This window comes from Orbilia oligospora, assembly GCF_000225545.1.
Source record: "Orbilia oligospora ATCC 24927 unplaced genomic scaffold scaffold00043, whole genome shotgun sequence".
In the NCBI taxonomy this organism is placed as follows: domain Eukaryota; kingdom Fungi; phylum Ascomycota; class Orbiliomycetes; order Orbiliales; family Orbiliaceae; genus Orbilia; species Orbilia oligospora.
Genome location: NW_011645600.1, coordinates 547,122 through 563,007, shown reverse-complemented (window position 1 = coordinate 563,007; position 15,886 = coordinate 547,122). Strand labels below are relative to the sequence as shown.

General features: G+C 44.2%; 3 protein-coding genes across 3 annotated transcripts; 2 read left to right on the top strand and 1 right to left on the bottom strand.

Annotated features, from left to right (window-relative positions):
• Positions 1-1,688: 1,688 nt before the first annotated feature.
• On the bottom strand, positions 1,689-5,093 carry AOL_s00043g166 (uncharacterized protein; the record flags this gene model as incomplete). The annotated part of the gene is made up of 6 exons (XM_011120653.1): positions 1,689-2,348; positions 2,421-2,769; positions 2,838-2,998; positions 3,082-3,114; positions 3,168-3,664; positions 3,806-5,093. 6 exons carry the CDS (start codon positions 5,091-5,093, stop codon positions 1,689-1,691), a joined length of 2,988 nt encoding a protein of 995 aa, XP_011118955.1.
• An 871-nt stretch (positions 5,094-5,964) lies between these two features.
• On the top strand, positions 5,965-6,882 carry AOL_s00043g165 (uncharacterized protein; the record flags this gene model as incomplete). The annotated part of the gene is made up of 1 exon (XM_011120652.1): positions 5,965-6,882. The coding sequence occupies one exon, from the start codon at positions 5,965-5,967 to the stop codon at positions 6,880-6,882; it is 918 nt and encodes a 305-aa protein (XP_011118954.1).
• A 967-nt stretch (positions 6,883-7,849) lies between these two features.
• On the top strand, positions 7,850-14,572 carry AOL_s00043g164 (uncharacterized protein; the record flags this gene model as incomplete). Its single annotated transcript, XM_011120651.1, has 8 exons — positions 7,850-7,917; positions 7,994-8,444; positions 8,512-8,574; positions 8,664-8,891; positions 8,990-9,149; positions 9,211-13,932; positions 14,001-14,384; positions 14,445-14,572. The coding sequence occupies 8 exons, from the start codon at positions 7,850-7,852 to the stop codon at positions 14,570-14,572; spliced, it is 6,204 nt and encodes a 2,067-aa protein (XP_011118953.1).
• Positions 14,573-15,886: the final 1,314 nt, after the last annotated feature.

The following is a 15,886-nucleotide window of genomic DNA, read 5'->3' as shown; positions in this document are numbered from 1 at the left end:
TATAGTCAACTCCTAATATGAAATAGCTCGACTGGTCTGAGCTTGCTTTCGACGCATCTCCTACAGCTTCGAGTCGTTTATTCTTACCCAAAGCGACGGGTCGGCTGATGCCGAAAGCCATCATACTACCTTAGGCCTGTCGGTCAACTGATACATGTTAACCGCGCTTCCAATCGATACCCGGCTCCAGTGAAGTCTTTAACCAAATTTCTTTCCTATGGTTACATCCATAATCTTGTCGCAATTTTATAGGCTCAGCAAGAGTTTTGGTTCGAAGCGAAACACGGTTATACCAGTTACAGACCGAGACCTTTCAGGGATTTGGCGGGGTATCAAGAACGACAAAGGCTAAATGATCTATCTGAAAATGTACAGCGCATTTAAATTGATGAGAGCAACTGAAGAGACACTCGAATATCTTCGGACAGTTCTCAACAGCATGCGCAGTGATCTAGCCTCGAGTACTCGTTTTCAATATCCAAAAACAGTTGAGTCTGGTACCTAAATATTTTCCCAGCGAAATTTCATTACGCTAAATGAGCTATATATACTGTTATATATAGAGTCGTCTCAGAGCCAGATTATAGCTAGAGGTACAAAGTAATACAGCTCATTACGCTTTATTATTACTTTAGTCTCGTTCCCAGGTATCACTTGAGCTAAATCAAAATTGCGATTTTCACAATACATTAGAGCAGCACGACCAGCTGGCCAGTTAGCTGCTAAAACAAATTTGCACGTTGCGGGGCCTAGCTACATCTAAATAGTAGCCCCGTTCCTTCATATTTCATGCTAGCCTATGTTTGTAAGGAACCAAACCAATATGTTTAAATACACTAGGATTTCTTACATACACATCAGGCAAAAAAATATATTTCCATAATATTATTGGATGGAATATATTACTATTTCGCTTCATTTTATTTCATCGCATTTTGTCTTACTTTATTTTACCCATCGTATTTTATTTAAGATTATAACAAAACTGTTACAATATCATATAAACTTCTAGTTAAAATCTAAATTTCCTTCAAATTCTTTAATATCCACCAGGAAAAAAATATAATTGCATCACATTCCATTCTACCCATCTGATGAGTCATGACAAAATGGACAAAATAAATAAGATAAAAACCTACTTTTTGAATGGAAGGCCTTCTATTGGATAAAATACTTTTTATTTTGTCCAAAAATTGTTTCCTTGTGCAGGTATTATTATAACACTGGCATATCACTTTTTTTTTGTTGGGGTGTTTGTCACGGTTAGGATGGTATAGGGTGGCATAGGATGGTATAGGATGGTATAGGATGGTATAGGATGGAGTAGGATGGAAGGTTTTCTATCCGATGGCATTAAGGTAAAGTGTTTTTTTCCTGATGTAGTCTATTTACCAGCTAAAAACCCATTTACCAGCAGGTTATTTGTTAGCTAGCTGTTTATTAAATACTAGTAGTTATAGTAACCCATTTATTAAAATTTATTAGTTAATAAATTATTTATTTTTTATTATTTTTATAAATTTACTTTATTTTATATTTTAATACATTTGTGTATTGAAAATATTTGGTACAAAAGTTTGTTCATATCGTTTGTTATATTGCGAGATATCCAAACATCCAAGATATAGTTCCAGCTAGATGACTGGATTTATTTCGACCCTAGATAGTCAAAACATCTATCCATCTCGTTAAAGAATCACACTCTGTAACCTATCGGCTAAGACGGTTCCGACATCCGTAATCATACCTTTTATGCTTGATGAGCGATCTCCAACGGATTTATTGAAGGTCTTGTTCATGTATGGCCGGACGTAGTAATCATTCCAAGTGGGGTGTTTCGAGGAGAGTGCTCTGAATGAAGCTCTCATTCCCGCGCAAGTCCTTACCTTCCCGACGATATCTCCTGCTTCCTCTGCAGTCATAGATTTGACTTGGACATAGGCTTCCATGTAGAATAAAATAAGGGCGGCAAGTCCAGCAGCCAAAGCCGTCGAAGCAGAGCTTCCGCTAACAACTTTTTTGTCGTTTTCTCCTTTTTCACTCCTTAACTCTATATCTTCTCCTGGGAAAATATATTCTGGCTCTGATGACCAGTTATCGGTGGAGCGTTGCCCAGTCGTTGTAGCGGACCCAATCCTGATGACGTCCGGGAGACCTGCGGGCCAATAATCTTCAAGCTTTGCATCTGGGCCTTTGTCGGGCATGGAGGCAAAAAGTAGTATTTTCTTTGATGCTGCAAGCTGTATCGCTTCCCTAACCTTGTTTTTATCCTCGTCGTTGGGGCTGGCAGCAAACGACCAACTCATAGATATAATGTCGACTTTCTTATCGATCGCCGATTGGATTCCCTTTAGACTCAGATTGCTTGAGTTCGAGCTCCGAGAAATACGCTGGGGCTACAAGGTATCCAACTAGCTTACCTCAGCGGCAGATCGAATATGGAAACGATCTCGACTTAATTCTTTCGTGTCATCCAAACGAGCGATATAGAGCTCGACGTCCGGACATACTTCTCGAACAAGTGAAGCCGTTATTGTTCCATGGTTATTGTCGAATCGGTAATATAGATGACCTTTATGGCAGAAAGCCTTCGCGTCCTTTATGCATATAGGTGGTACAGTCTCGAAGTTAACGCCATCATCAAGAACTGCGACTTTAATTGTAGGGAAGTTTTTAAGTATAGGCTGGCTTCTGTCCGGATCAATTGCCCTCTGTATGCAATTTCGGAAATTTTCCATCTTGTCGATCCATTGTGTCTTTGATTCCGATCTAAAATAATGTGCACTCGTAGTCAACAATCCATCAACCAATAAAATCCCGAGGCGATGAGTACGTACAGGCTGACAGTTTTCGCGCCATGGCTACCTCTAGCCTGGTCGGTGATAGCTGAAGAAAACATTTTTTCATCGAAACGGACCGTGAGGGAGGGGTGAAATTGTTCCAGTTTCGTTTTGAGTGTCTCCTTATATGCTTCGCAGTCTGCTCTATCCCTTCGATTCTGTACTCAAGATATTAGTAGTAAGCTCGAAAAACGTTTAGGGATCTAAAATATAGAGGGTCATAAAATGGCAAGATATTTACGGAGGCACGGATATGTATCGTGATTTCTTTCAACTATAGAAAAGTTAGTTACCTTGGCCAGCGAACGACTGGAACCTTTCACTTACATTCTTTAGCTTGGATAGGCTGTCGTCGTTGGCCCACCCCCGAAGCACGGCGGTATTCCCGCTTGAGTAGAGATCTAATATTCTGAGAGCTGGTTCTCTTCCCGGAGACGAATTGCTCTGGGAGATCTTGGGTGCGACTGCTTCGAATATGGTGTTTCCGCAGATATCGAACTTTCTCCAGTCTAGTTCTTCGACATCAAATCCCTGGAGGCATTGTCGGATCGCATGGTTGCTGTGAGGTGATACATTATGATCATGGACACCCTCTACAATCTCATCGACCTCCACACGAACTATTTTTTTTACTTTTTTATCGTTTCGCAACCACCGGAAAATAGCGGTGTATGGATCTTGGTGCCGGCTTTCCCGGTCTTCGTCGGAAAAGCGAAGACCGTCCACCTTGGGCATTTCTCCCGTGGGGCTTTTAGGTTGCCACTTCTGAGGAAGGCGCACCAACTCGAGGATTTCCTCAAATTCCATGGCTGGAGCGTTTCGGACTATATCTACGTAAGTAGCGTCCAAACGCATTGAGGTCTGCAAGCTAAGGTTTAAGCAGATCAAGCGGGCTTGGAGTGGTAAAGACAGATTTAGTTAGTTGATTTGTGACGGTTTAGCTGCTCGATATCAGAGACACTAACCAGGCCCGTTATTGGAGTATAAATAACGTATTTTTTCGTTGTGAGATTTCGATCCGTCTCTGATACAATTCATCTTAAGAAGGTATTCTGTACGTTTTTTGGATTCCAGAAGTGTCAATTTCCGCTCCCCTCTTCTCTGAGGCTTCATTTCATCGTTATCAGCCTCCGGGTTTACTTGTTCATTTGGGTTTCTTGTATAGGTCTTGATCAACGTTTGGTCCGAGGATCTATCTTTAGAGGACTCGAATCTTCCTAAGAGAGTATAGGCAGTTGCCCTGGCTGTTGACTCTATGTATATAGATTCCGGGAACCGCACAACCAGGCTCTTGATTATTTCGTAGAGAAAGCTCCAATTTATTGACTTTTTCCCCGAGTCGCGATAGAAACATATGGCCTGTTGAAGAGGCGTCAATCCATGCTCGTTCCGGTAGCTGAAAACCTCATTTTTGCATAAGTTCAAAAAAGATTCGAAACCGCTGAGCTGATCTTCGATGGCGTCTGGATCGTTGATCGGGTCAATAAAGTCTTCGTTTAAAAGATTTCCGAGTATGGACTTTCCCTGTCCATGTTCAGGAGTCGAGCTTCCTAGTGACGTTGTTTCTTTGGGTAGGATTGCCGATTCGAGCGCACACTTTAGTTCAGTGTTCTTGTCCTCCAGAATCTCCAGATCGATAAGGTCATGAAAACACTTATATTTTTTCGAGACGGGGTGCTCCGGGGCGATGTCTTTTCGATACGAATGTTCTCGGAGGTATTCATTGATAGTCGACAATGGGCATATGTATTTGTCATCGCTGCCCCCTCGACAATTTCTCTCCAGTTTTGCTTTGTCTAGAGTGTTTGGCGGTATCAAGATGTTGACGATGTTCATGCAAACATCTGGATAACATTTCGCTATTATGTTCAAGGCCGTGGTTTCCCGTACATCCTTGCCATGCAGTAGGCCCGGTTTCTTGACAGCCATGTATTCAATAGATGAGAATATCACAAGGAGAATATCTTCAGGGAGTTCTTCGTATGAATTTACCAACTGGCCGAGTAACTTGTCAAGTATGTTGCGACCCCCTGTACAAGTTTCCAGAAATTCATTGTGCTCTTCAACCTTTTTCTTTAGAAAACGAAGCGGTTGATCCGCCGGCTTTCCTGACACGTTAAATAGAAGATCTAGGAAGTTCTTTTGAAAATTTTGCATCGTTTTCGTCTGTTCGTTTTGAGGCTCTTCATTTTCGCCAGAGTTTTTGGCTCCCCTCTTTCGATAGGCTGACTTCTTTTTAAATTCAATGTCCATGTTGTCTGCTTTTAGTCGAGCTGGAGTTGGGGTTGGGTGCGACCTGACGGCTTAACTGAAAATCTTGTACGAGAGAAACCGCCAAATGTAGGAGCCAGGTGTCTATCGCAAGAGACTATCGTTGCCCATGGAAAGCAATAAGAAACTAGGTTCTAGGGATCTAGAAAATACACTGCCGTCGTGAGGGTGATTCTCTATCGCAAGAGGGGCGCTGGGAGTCTTGGGAGTAGAAAGCATAACCCCGAATTATGATTATTTCTTCCAGCAACAAGTCCCAACAAGTGGTAACAATACCCTACATCCAATAATTTACTTGTAAATTACTTAGAAGTACCAACCCTGTCATGATTTATCAGAATGACGAGCTACCTAAAGTTACATGATAAGCAGCCGGAACGTCATGTGCCGGATCGCATATTCTGGCTCAACAGCAACTCGTAAAAAGAAGTATTTAAACACGAAATCGACGTGCCGTTCAATGTAGGCGAAGCGAGAGTACCGAAATGTGGGGACTAAGACCAGCCCCAATATTTTTTTAAATATATGCTGGAGGATACTTATGGTTTCAGCTCATGCAATTCGGCTTCAGCTGCATTTATTTTTTAGTCACCATATGCACGTCGGGAACAAGGCTACCCTCTTTGTTAAGCCAGTTTTCGTGTACATCTTAACCCGGCAGTATGCCGGTTATCTAGCTGGCGTGTAACATTTTTTACCAGCAGGTGTGTCATGGCTGGATTTTGTACTTCTGGTATTAGATAGCATGCCTGCTCTCCCTTCCGTTCAATTCTGACGGCGGCAGCTTCGATCTAGCCCGAATACTATTTATCCTTACATTTTGCTTCAGTTCTATTTCTAATATACGAAGACGATGGCCGAGAAAGAGGATTATACCTTTCAAATCCAGCTAAACACTGAAGTTCAAGAAATTGGGTTTCATTCAAAAAACGATGGGGATGAGATACAGCGCCCTGATATCGTAGACGACATTTGCAGGGGATTGCTCATCCAAGCGCGCATTGATCGAATCATACATGGTACAGAGACTGAGAATGGCAGTCCAGCCACTCTAGTTGTCTTCGGTTTCCGTTTTCATGGTCTCGGAAAACGGCGCCGTCTTCAGTCAGCAACTATCGAAATTCTATTTCAAGATCTTGGAAGAAGGCGAGGTTGCGATCCTGAAGTAATATCTCTGTGGCCGAATGGAGAGTTTACTTTGAGCGAAACTGCGGTGTCAATCCAAAACATACAATCCGCAGAAACCGGAATTGGCATAGAAGCGATGGGTGCCACAGGAACAATGGCAGTGAAGTTGGAGCAACAGGAGAGCTACGAAACGTCTGATAAGTCGATCGTAGTCGGCTCAATCATCCTTGATAAGCAGGTCCGTAACTATGGGCCGAAGAACGCTATTCGACTAACTCTTGAAGAGAACAAGACCAACAAGACAGGCGTCATCACTGACTTACGGTCTGTTGTTCTACTAAAGAGGCACCATAACGATATATTCGAAGCCTTCGTGAAGGTAAAAGCCACCGGTAGTTTCTCCTATAATGCTGTCAGAGGTTTACGCAATCTCGTTCGAATGTCCCCGGACAACGATCCAGTGAGATTCGAGCCGGGCAAGCAATACCTGAGGACAGCGAGTCTAGCAGATCCGATGGAAGCGCGGTTGGGGGCAGATATCGATAGCCAGAATCTTAGTAAAGTGCGGCTTGACAAACTTGGTGCGGTTCTCGGAACAACAGTAGTTACAACTATTATCGACATGACGGACAGCATGGATTAACCGCTGGGGATAGAGGTACGCTGAATCGTGTGCTGGGTGGAGGTTTAAGCAAGCCAAGTCGCTTGCAGCACGCGTGGTGTGGGTCCAAAATTTAAACCTGCGAGTGCACCTTTGCAAGTCTCTCAGCCTTGAGTTCAGCGCTGCAGCCTCGTGGTTGCTACCGGTAGACGCTTCTATTTTGTATTTAGAATGGTTCAAATATAGAAAAAGTCTATACTTTATATCTTCACAAAGCTGCAAAGCACCCCGCTCAGAAGCAAGTTTAGCCCCGCGCCGATAAAGGCTAGATCTAGACGTGGATAGAGGGGTTAACTGTGTAACGTTGTTGTTGTGAAGAGCTTCGAGCTTCATCGATCCCTGTCCGACGAACGGATCCCGGGATCCCCCACTCTAACAGCATGCAGGCCGCTCCCATTCACGAGAACTACAAATCTATCAAGTAAAAAATGTTGGTAGCCTAGCTGCAAGAGAGATGCATTGCAGGGGTGAGGAAATCCAGTTGGTATGTGTGCTCGAGGCGACCAAAATTCATTCCATGCAGAAGGAACCCTTAGCTATCGTGCGGTCGGTTATGGCTGCCCATACGTAAAGCTAGTCAGGCGAACAATTCTTCATGCAATTACCAGAGCCTTTGATCCAGCAACCCCCGTTCGAATTAATTTGGGTCCTGTGTAGTTATTTGCTGTGGGTGATATGGAAGGCCCAGTTGGTGCGGGGGATTACCTAGGATTTACCCACACAGCATGGAGTTCTCGGTTCTGTTATAGTTGTGTCAAGCTTAGGTTCACTCGCACTATAGATACGTATCGATACTTAAGTATTCATGTCAAAAAATATTACCGCACTTAAAGCTTTCCCCGAGCTGGAAGGCTAAATTTCTAAATATTTCTATCCGTTTATCCAGCAAATTTAAATGATCTCGGCTTCGACGATTTCATCGTGATCGTGATCGAACATACAAAAAAAAATGGCGGCACATACAAATCGCTTGCAAAATCTAAGCGTCGACGTCAACCACGCCGATAAAAAGTACATGTAAGTGCACGTGTCGCACCGGTGATACTAGGCCTTGATGGTCCCGAGTCTATCGATTTACTCATAAAAATTCCAGAATCTGTCTCGTTCGCACACATGTGCATTCCCCAAAGTCTGATCCTAAACCTGGGCCTCAAAGCGAACAAAAAATCCGACACAGCGATAATCACACTCCATGCCAGGATTTCGTGGAAATTAGAGATATCGTACCACATCTGATTCCTGAAGCCTTGGTCGTCGAGTATGTTGCGTTCAAGCGCGGCCCTAGCGATGTCTCTGTCAAGGACCAACTCTCGACGGACCTTGGAAAGCCGGTTGCAAGTGAATTACAAGATGACTATGGCTCAACAGCATATATATCTCCCGATTCCGTTCAGACCGAAGCATTGGATTTGGTAAATCAATTACGCGACTCATTTTGCCGAAGCTGGCAATCCCAACACAAGAAAGATGAGCGAGACGACCCGCAACCATGGAAGAAGATCTTACTGGTAGGCCATCGGTTCGGAAGCCTTATCATTAAGCAGGTAATATCTATCCCTCACAGTCAGGCTACCTGTGTTAGCGCATGTTAATACGTTAAGAGATATCAAGGCCGTAATACTTGCGAACACGAACCCGAGCTACTATAGGCTCGCCCTCCAGATATCCCATATAGTATGTTCGGCTTCCTGATTATCAATGACCCCGCTAGGAGTACGTAAGGGGGATTTTGTTACAGCGAAAGGTTTCTAACGTGTAGTTAGGTATTCATGGGTCCGCGCCCTGGAACTACGGATCTCGCCGCTTGGGACAATCTGTTCATATCTATCATTCAAAATTCTGGATTGAAAGTCCATGGCCGAATGGCAGAAACCTTATCTGGGCTATCGGACACTGCGATGGCAGTATCACGGAGATTCCACCGATTCCTTAGTAGATACGCTATAGCTTACATGGAGGACGCCCAAGTGTTCGATGGTGTGCCTAACACAGTGAGTTACAGCAAACCCCACGCTGAGCCTGGATTCGAATTTAGGACACTAGAATTAGATCCTCGCGGCCTTAAGTGGTTAACATCTCTTGCATGTAGACAATTGAGACGAAAGGTGTCACGACTGGTGTTCGGAAGCAATCGGAGTTCAAGAACGACGACGAACCCTCCGATGACTGTCTTCGGTTCAGTAGGAATAGCATTGACGTGCTACAGGGGATTCGCGGTTTTTTTGCACCCTTAGAGCTTTTATATCACGGTATTCACGCTAGAATTGCCCTTTGTTTGATTCGCTAATTACTTACTAAGTGTCCTTATAGCCAATTCAGAAGATGGTGAATCCGAGGAGCTATATCTAAGATTTTTGGAAATGCTGTCTACATCCCGGTTCTCCATTTATGAGATTGACGTCGACAGCGAATTCAAAGACATGTTTGATTTAGAGGATTTTTATCTCAACGAGCTTCGCCGATTAAATATTGGTGCATCCAGCTCGAAGAGCTCCATTCAGATTATCGGTCCTCCAAGGCACGGAAAGTCAAGTTTACTTAAGATCATCCACCGCAAGATTCGAGAGAAAGTACCTGCCATTATTCTTGAATATTGGTTCGATCCATCAAGTGATATGGATCCCCAGGCGCAGATCTACGACATACTCGCCACATTTATTCGACAAATCATCTCCCAAAAGCCATCATCATTTGCTATGATATCCCGCCTAGTTGAAGAATACTTCGCGGGAGAAACCTGGACGGAACGGAATTTGCGTGTCATTTTTGACCTACTGCGTGATAACTTGGGTTTATCGATCCTTCTCATCATCCCAAACTTTGGGAAATTAGCTAAGGAGGTCCAATCATGGTTGCGGGATCTCACGGTATTTCTGGATCAATGCAGTGACGGCTACTGCTACCTTATTAGCAACGACAAGCACGTCGTGGGATTAACATCCGGAGAGCCGATAATCTTAGATCTCGGACCCAGTGTGGATCGCTTCAATCGAGACCTTTTGCCCGAGAAAATTGCAGCCTTAGTGAACAACACCACAATCTTCAGACCTCTCAAAGGGGGGGAAAGAGAAAGAATTGGACGGAAGCTGGAAGAAAATATTCATTCTATGGGTGATTTACTACTTTCGGCCGGTTTATATACGAGGTACTTGATGTCTCGAACCCCCCAGCTATCGAATTGCAATTTTATAGAGTTTGAAATAGAGACCAGCCCAAAAACTCGTCAGAGCCTCTTTGAATATCAAGTCCAAGAGCTGAAGGGCCGATCTCCAGATCTCTTTCGCTGGGGTACGCTATTATTATCATGGGTGCTGAACTCTTTCCGGCCACTGAGCGCCTCAGAGCTGGCTGCGGCCCTAGCTATTGAGGCTGATGATGATAACTTTGTAAAGCTGGATGGCCGCATCTGCCGAGACCTGACATCGGATATCGGTAGGTATCTGAGTTTGTTTGTTAGAGCGGACTGCAAAGTCATTTCACTTTGGGGCTCTAAAGCCGAATTTACTGCACTATTATCGGATCTGAGGCATGGACAACCCATACAAGTCGCCGATCATGGGGAGCTATCTCGGAACTGCCTCCACTACTTAAAAATCGTGTTATTGCAGACAAGGAATGACCAAGGCTTATGGAAGCGGTGTCAATCACAGGCCGCACGGACGTGGGCCCACCCAGTTGAGGATGGAGAGCATCCAGCCCTGGAATTTCTCGACTATGCTGTGAGGTACTGGCCAGAGCATTATCATCATGCTGTCCGGGGGAAGCCTAGCGACCACCTTGATTATAGGGTCCTCGATTTTTTGAATGATCCCGATGTGAATACCAAATGGTTTTCGCTTTACCTCGCAGCGAATGGCGTTTTGCAACAAAACTCAGACGAGGCATTCAGGACTGTCCTTAACGCCGCCCAAAGCTCCACCTCAAATTCGAACGACGAAGCTACCGGGTTATATCTCGCTAAATATCTTGGATTTTCATCGGCCGCAGCCAAGATGGTCGCCGATAACAAAGAAGCTTCCAATAGTCTTCTGGGGTCTTCAAACGTCGTGATAACACGTGGCAAATGGATACGAAAACCGATTTTCCCAGATGAAACCGACAAAAGCTTCCTCCGCGCCGCTATTCATAACAAAGATAACACAGGCATCTCCGAGAGGCTGATGGGGTCCGATACGGCGGCCCATATATTCACAGCTGCTCAAGGTGGCCGAGTAGATATATTGGAACTCCTGCCGAATGACAGTGTAACCCGAGCGTTGGACGAACATAGGCGAAACGCAATCCACTTTGCTGTTCTGGGGGGCAACATCAATGCGGTGTCGCACTTCCAGCGGCTCGGTGTCTCAATCGATGGAAAAGACTCGCACGGAGAAACTCCATTGATGCTAGCTACTAAAGTTGGCAATTTCGAAGCAGCAAAATACATAATTAAATGCGGCGCAAATATGACGACTACGGATAGCTGCGAGAGAGCCGCCTTACACTACGCAATAGAATGGCTCCAACTTCGAACGACCTCTCGAGGGAACATAGGAATATTAGATATTTTCTTAGGCGCGAAGTATAACCTAGACCTAAGATCTAGCGTTCTTCGGGTGGCATCTCGCTCTGGAGATTCCTTGATCTTTCAGAGGCTGCTAGATGCATGGGTGGATCAGGTAGAAGACGTTATTAATATGCAGGACAACGAAGGGCGCACCCTTTTGCATATTGCCGTTGCTAACGGACGAAAGGTTATCGTTGAAATTCTTCTAAAACTGAAAGCAGATGCAAATATCTTGGATAAGCATGGGTTTCTACCTCAGGCTTTGGCCGCAAAAAACGGACACCTTGAAATTCTGAAACTACTACCGGAGTGTCCTGAAGATAATGCACAGCTTTTATATCGATCGTCGGAGGCGGGCCAGCTACTAGTGGTGCAGTATCTCGTATCCGAAAGAGGCTTCTCCGCCAACCCACACGGAGAAGACAAGGCGAACAGCCCGCTGATGATAGCTGCTATCAGCGGCCACGCCGAGATCGTAAAATTTCTACTCGCGCGTGGCGGAGACCCCGACGTCGAGGGAAGAGAACGACGAACGCCCCTTCATGAAGCGGTCGAGAAGGGTTATACATCGGTCGTACGAAATCTAATTGAGGCCGGTGCCGACGTTAACTCGCGAGATGCACAAAGACGAACTCCCCTCCACTTCGCAGCAGGGGCGGGCGCCTCTAGAATGGTTGAACTACTCCTTGATATGGGTGAGGCGAAAGTAGACGTCCTCACTAGAGGCCAGAGTACAGCGCTCCACTTAGGTGTCAAAAATAGCGAAGTGGTGCAGCTACTTCTCAAACATGGTGCAGAAAAAAAATTGAAGAATTCTAGTGGCCGAACACCTTTGATCCTAGCCAGCATTTCCGGCTACACTATTTCAGCTAGGGTGCTTCTAAATGGCGACGCTGCTGCATGTGAAGTTGACGAGAATGGCCATACCGCCCTTTATCATGCGATCCGAAACAACAATTCAGAAATAGCAATGATGCTCTCCAAATCAGGAAAATGCGTGCAGAAAACCTTGAGCAAGTCAATCAGGCACTCCGATAAGGACACCTTTCAAGCCGTTCTGAACTTGTTTCCGCATCCCATTGAGATATTCAAACTAACTAATTACAAGGGCGACACGCTGTTGCACAAAGCAATAGACCAGGATTCTGGCGAGTTTTTTAAAATCCTTGTTGATATGACCCAGCTCAGTCCTCCACCTAGACCGGGTTGCGCCGTTGATACCCTCCAAGGCCCGACAGAAATAGATAACAAGAGATTGCTAGATCTTCAAAACGAAAGAGGTGAAACCCCTTTATATCGCACCGCATCCCAGGGTTTAGAAAGTTTTGCCAAAGTGTTACTCAGTGAAGGGGCAAACCCTCGAATTTGTGGGAACGGAGGATGGTCGCCGCTGCATGTTACAGTGGATAAACCCGAGTTCCTCCGAATTTTCATATCTAGTGGTGCAGATATCAATTGTCGGTCGAATCAGGGAATTACCCCTCTAATGCTTGCGGTAAACTGGTGTGAAAGGGAGGCCGTGGAAATCTTACTGGAAAATAATGCAGACGTTGAGCTTGAAACTAAATCTGGCGTAACTGCGCTACACCATGCAGCCAAGCAAAGTGATGGAGAGATTTTAAAGCTTCTTCTACAAAAGGGAGCAAACGTTAATAAAGAAGGCGATGGCAACATGACACCTCTGTCTCTAGCACTGGAATCTGCTAAGCCGGATAATGTACGCCTGCTCTTGGAGTACGGAGCGAATCTCGAAGATCTCGCTTCTGGGGGTAGAAACCCCCTTTCTATCGCTACAACAAGCTCAGAGGTCTTGGACATCATTCTTACGGCTGGAAAAGAAAAAACACCTAAATTGTGGAATCGTCAACAAGTAGAGGATGCTACGATATCCGGCTGTGAACGCCGTGCCGTTGGGTGCATTAGCCTGCTAGTCAAAGAAGAGCCATGGTTATTAACCACAAGAATTTTAGAACAGTATATAGCAAAGTTGAAACCGCACGATAAAAACCCTGAACTCCAGGAAGAGTTAGCAATCGGTCTTATAAACGCTGGACTCGACCCATTTGGACGCTCGGGAGAGCGAAATGAATCGCCTTTTGATCTGCTAGTATACTCATTGCGCGAAATCCGCTCCCAAGTCCTTGATTTCTGTATATCAAAGATAGGGGAAGACCTCTCGATGTTTGGTGACGGGTTTCGGGTTCTACGAAATTCAATAGAAATGAAATCAGAAACCTTGTGGGAGAAATTACAGCCGTTACGAGAGAGAGCGTCACAATCTTTCGATAAGGATAATTGGTCACTCGACCACCATCTCTACCAAGCCAGGGAAACTTTTTCTGGATTTACTGGGGTAATCCCAGACACTACTCCTGAAGGTCCGACATCTTTGATGATCCCCAAGATTTGGAAAGACTGGAACCTGAATCCCGACATTGATTCAGGGCTAGACCTCAAGAGTGGTGGCCTCGAAGTTTTATTTAAAAGTGAGTTCTCCACAAAACGAACGCACTAATACTCAGCTGGAGGAAAGCTCTTAATACTCTTGATACAGACATGGATAGCCACAACCCCGACGGCTCCATGATATGGGATGGAATTACTATCCGTTCCGACCGTCCCTTTCCTCCTAATGGTATGGGAGCTCGTTATTTCGAGATTGATATCGAGCCTGACGACGCTATCAAAGACGTCTTGGGCCAAGGTTTGACGGTTTGTATAGGGCTTTGTGGTGAATTTTCATTCCTTGCAAATTCGCGCTGTGGGTGGAATCTGTGGTCAATCGGATACCACGGCGATGACGGAAATATAATGTTTGGTAATGACTCCCAGGAATTCGAAAAAGTAGGTCATATCTATGGCTTTGGGGACACAGTGGGTTGTGGGATCAATTATCACCGAAAGGAAGTTTTCTTCACCTTGAACGGATGTATCATTGGTGAGTACACCAAATTACCGAGCTTATCACGTTGCCGATGCTGACAAATTACTACTATAGCAAACATTAAGAGTGATATAATCTTCAGAAAGATATATCCCATCATCAGCCATATAGGCCGCTCCTGTGAAATCCGTGCTAATTTTGGTACAAGAAGCTTTTCGTGGCCAAAGGCCGACGTTCACTAGTATGGCGCGCCAAAATGGCCAAAACCTTACTTTTATTTGAATTTTTTTTTTAGGTACTTTTAGGAGAATTTTGATCTTTATTTATACATTAGGACAGGTTTAAGTATCTATCCGTTTGGGCAAAGATAATGTCACAACAGTGATATTAAATCAAAGACACTGTTATGATATTTAATTACGATGATACTGCTATGACACTGCGACGGCGTTATAATGTCATTCTACATATTATTTTATCAAGTAATCTATAATTTGTAAGCTGGTTTACGAGCCAGCAAACAGGTCAATAGGCAGGTCAATAGACAGGTCAATAGGCAGGTCAGTAGATAGGTTAGTAAATAGGTCAGTTCATTAGCTAGCTGTCTATCTGGTGGTATAGTTGGTAATATAGCTAGTATAGTTACTGGCTTAGTGGCCTATCTGCGGGCGCATTTTTATAAAAAGCTTTATGTTTTTTTTTTTTTTGGATGTAAGGCGGGTAGCTACCAATTTTATCTAAAACGGGACGAAAACTAATTTTCTAGCTAAAAGTAAGGGGTTTTCTGGTAAAAGTAAGGTTTTGGCCACTTTGGACCCCTATAACCAGTGTTAGCAGTCATGATTCGGGAGTACTTAGAGAAATCGGTAGCAGGAAAAATACAACAAAAACAACGCATCGCAGTGACAGGGGTCAGTGATCAAATGGTGATCGATCATTACAGTCTTTACTACATAAGAGCGCGGTAGATCCGCCTACATGTATTCTATTCTTCAGCTGTCAACTCACATACTTACAAATCAATAGATTCTCTAGCTATAAACCTTCTTCGTTCTATTCTCTACCCGTACAAATAGTTAGTGGATTGCGATCTCGTAGTTCCCGCCCAGCTATTGTAACAACTAGATTGATATTACTACAGGGCAGCAGCAAGCAAATTAGCGCATAGTGCATTCAAGAGAAACTTGCTAACTAGCTACAAACCTACAAGATTGGTCTGGAGGCAAGACGGGTGCGAGTTCATACAAGATATAAGTTGGCTAGATAAATAAAAATGGAATATTCTAGAATTATTCCAAAAATATTTTAATTTTAATTTTAATTTTTTATAAGAATTCTAGAATATTCTATTTTTAGAATAAATCATTCTTATCGATAAGCTAAAAACCGAAACCAAACCGAACCAGTCCATAAACCAGTCCACACTTGGCGGATTATAACGGTTTGGCTTCTGTAGTCTGGGGGACGCTCATGGTTTCCGGTTTAAACCGCGCCATGTCAATCACCAGGCACGCATAATCTAACAAAAACCCGTTATCTTCTGCGTTGTGCCCCGA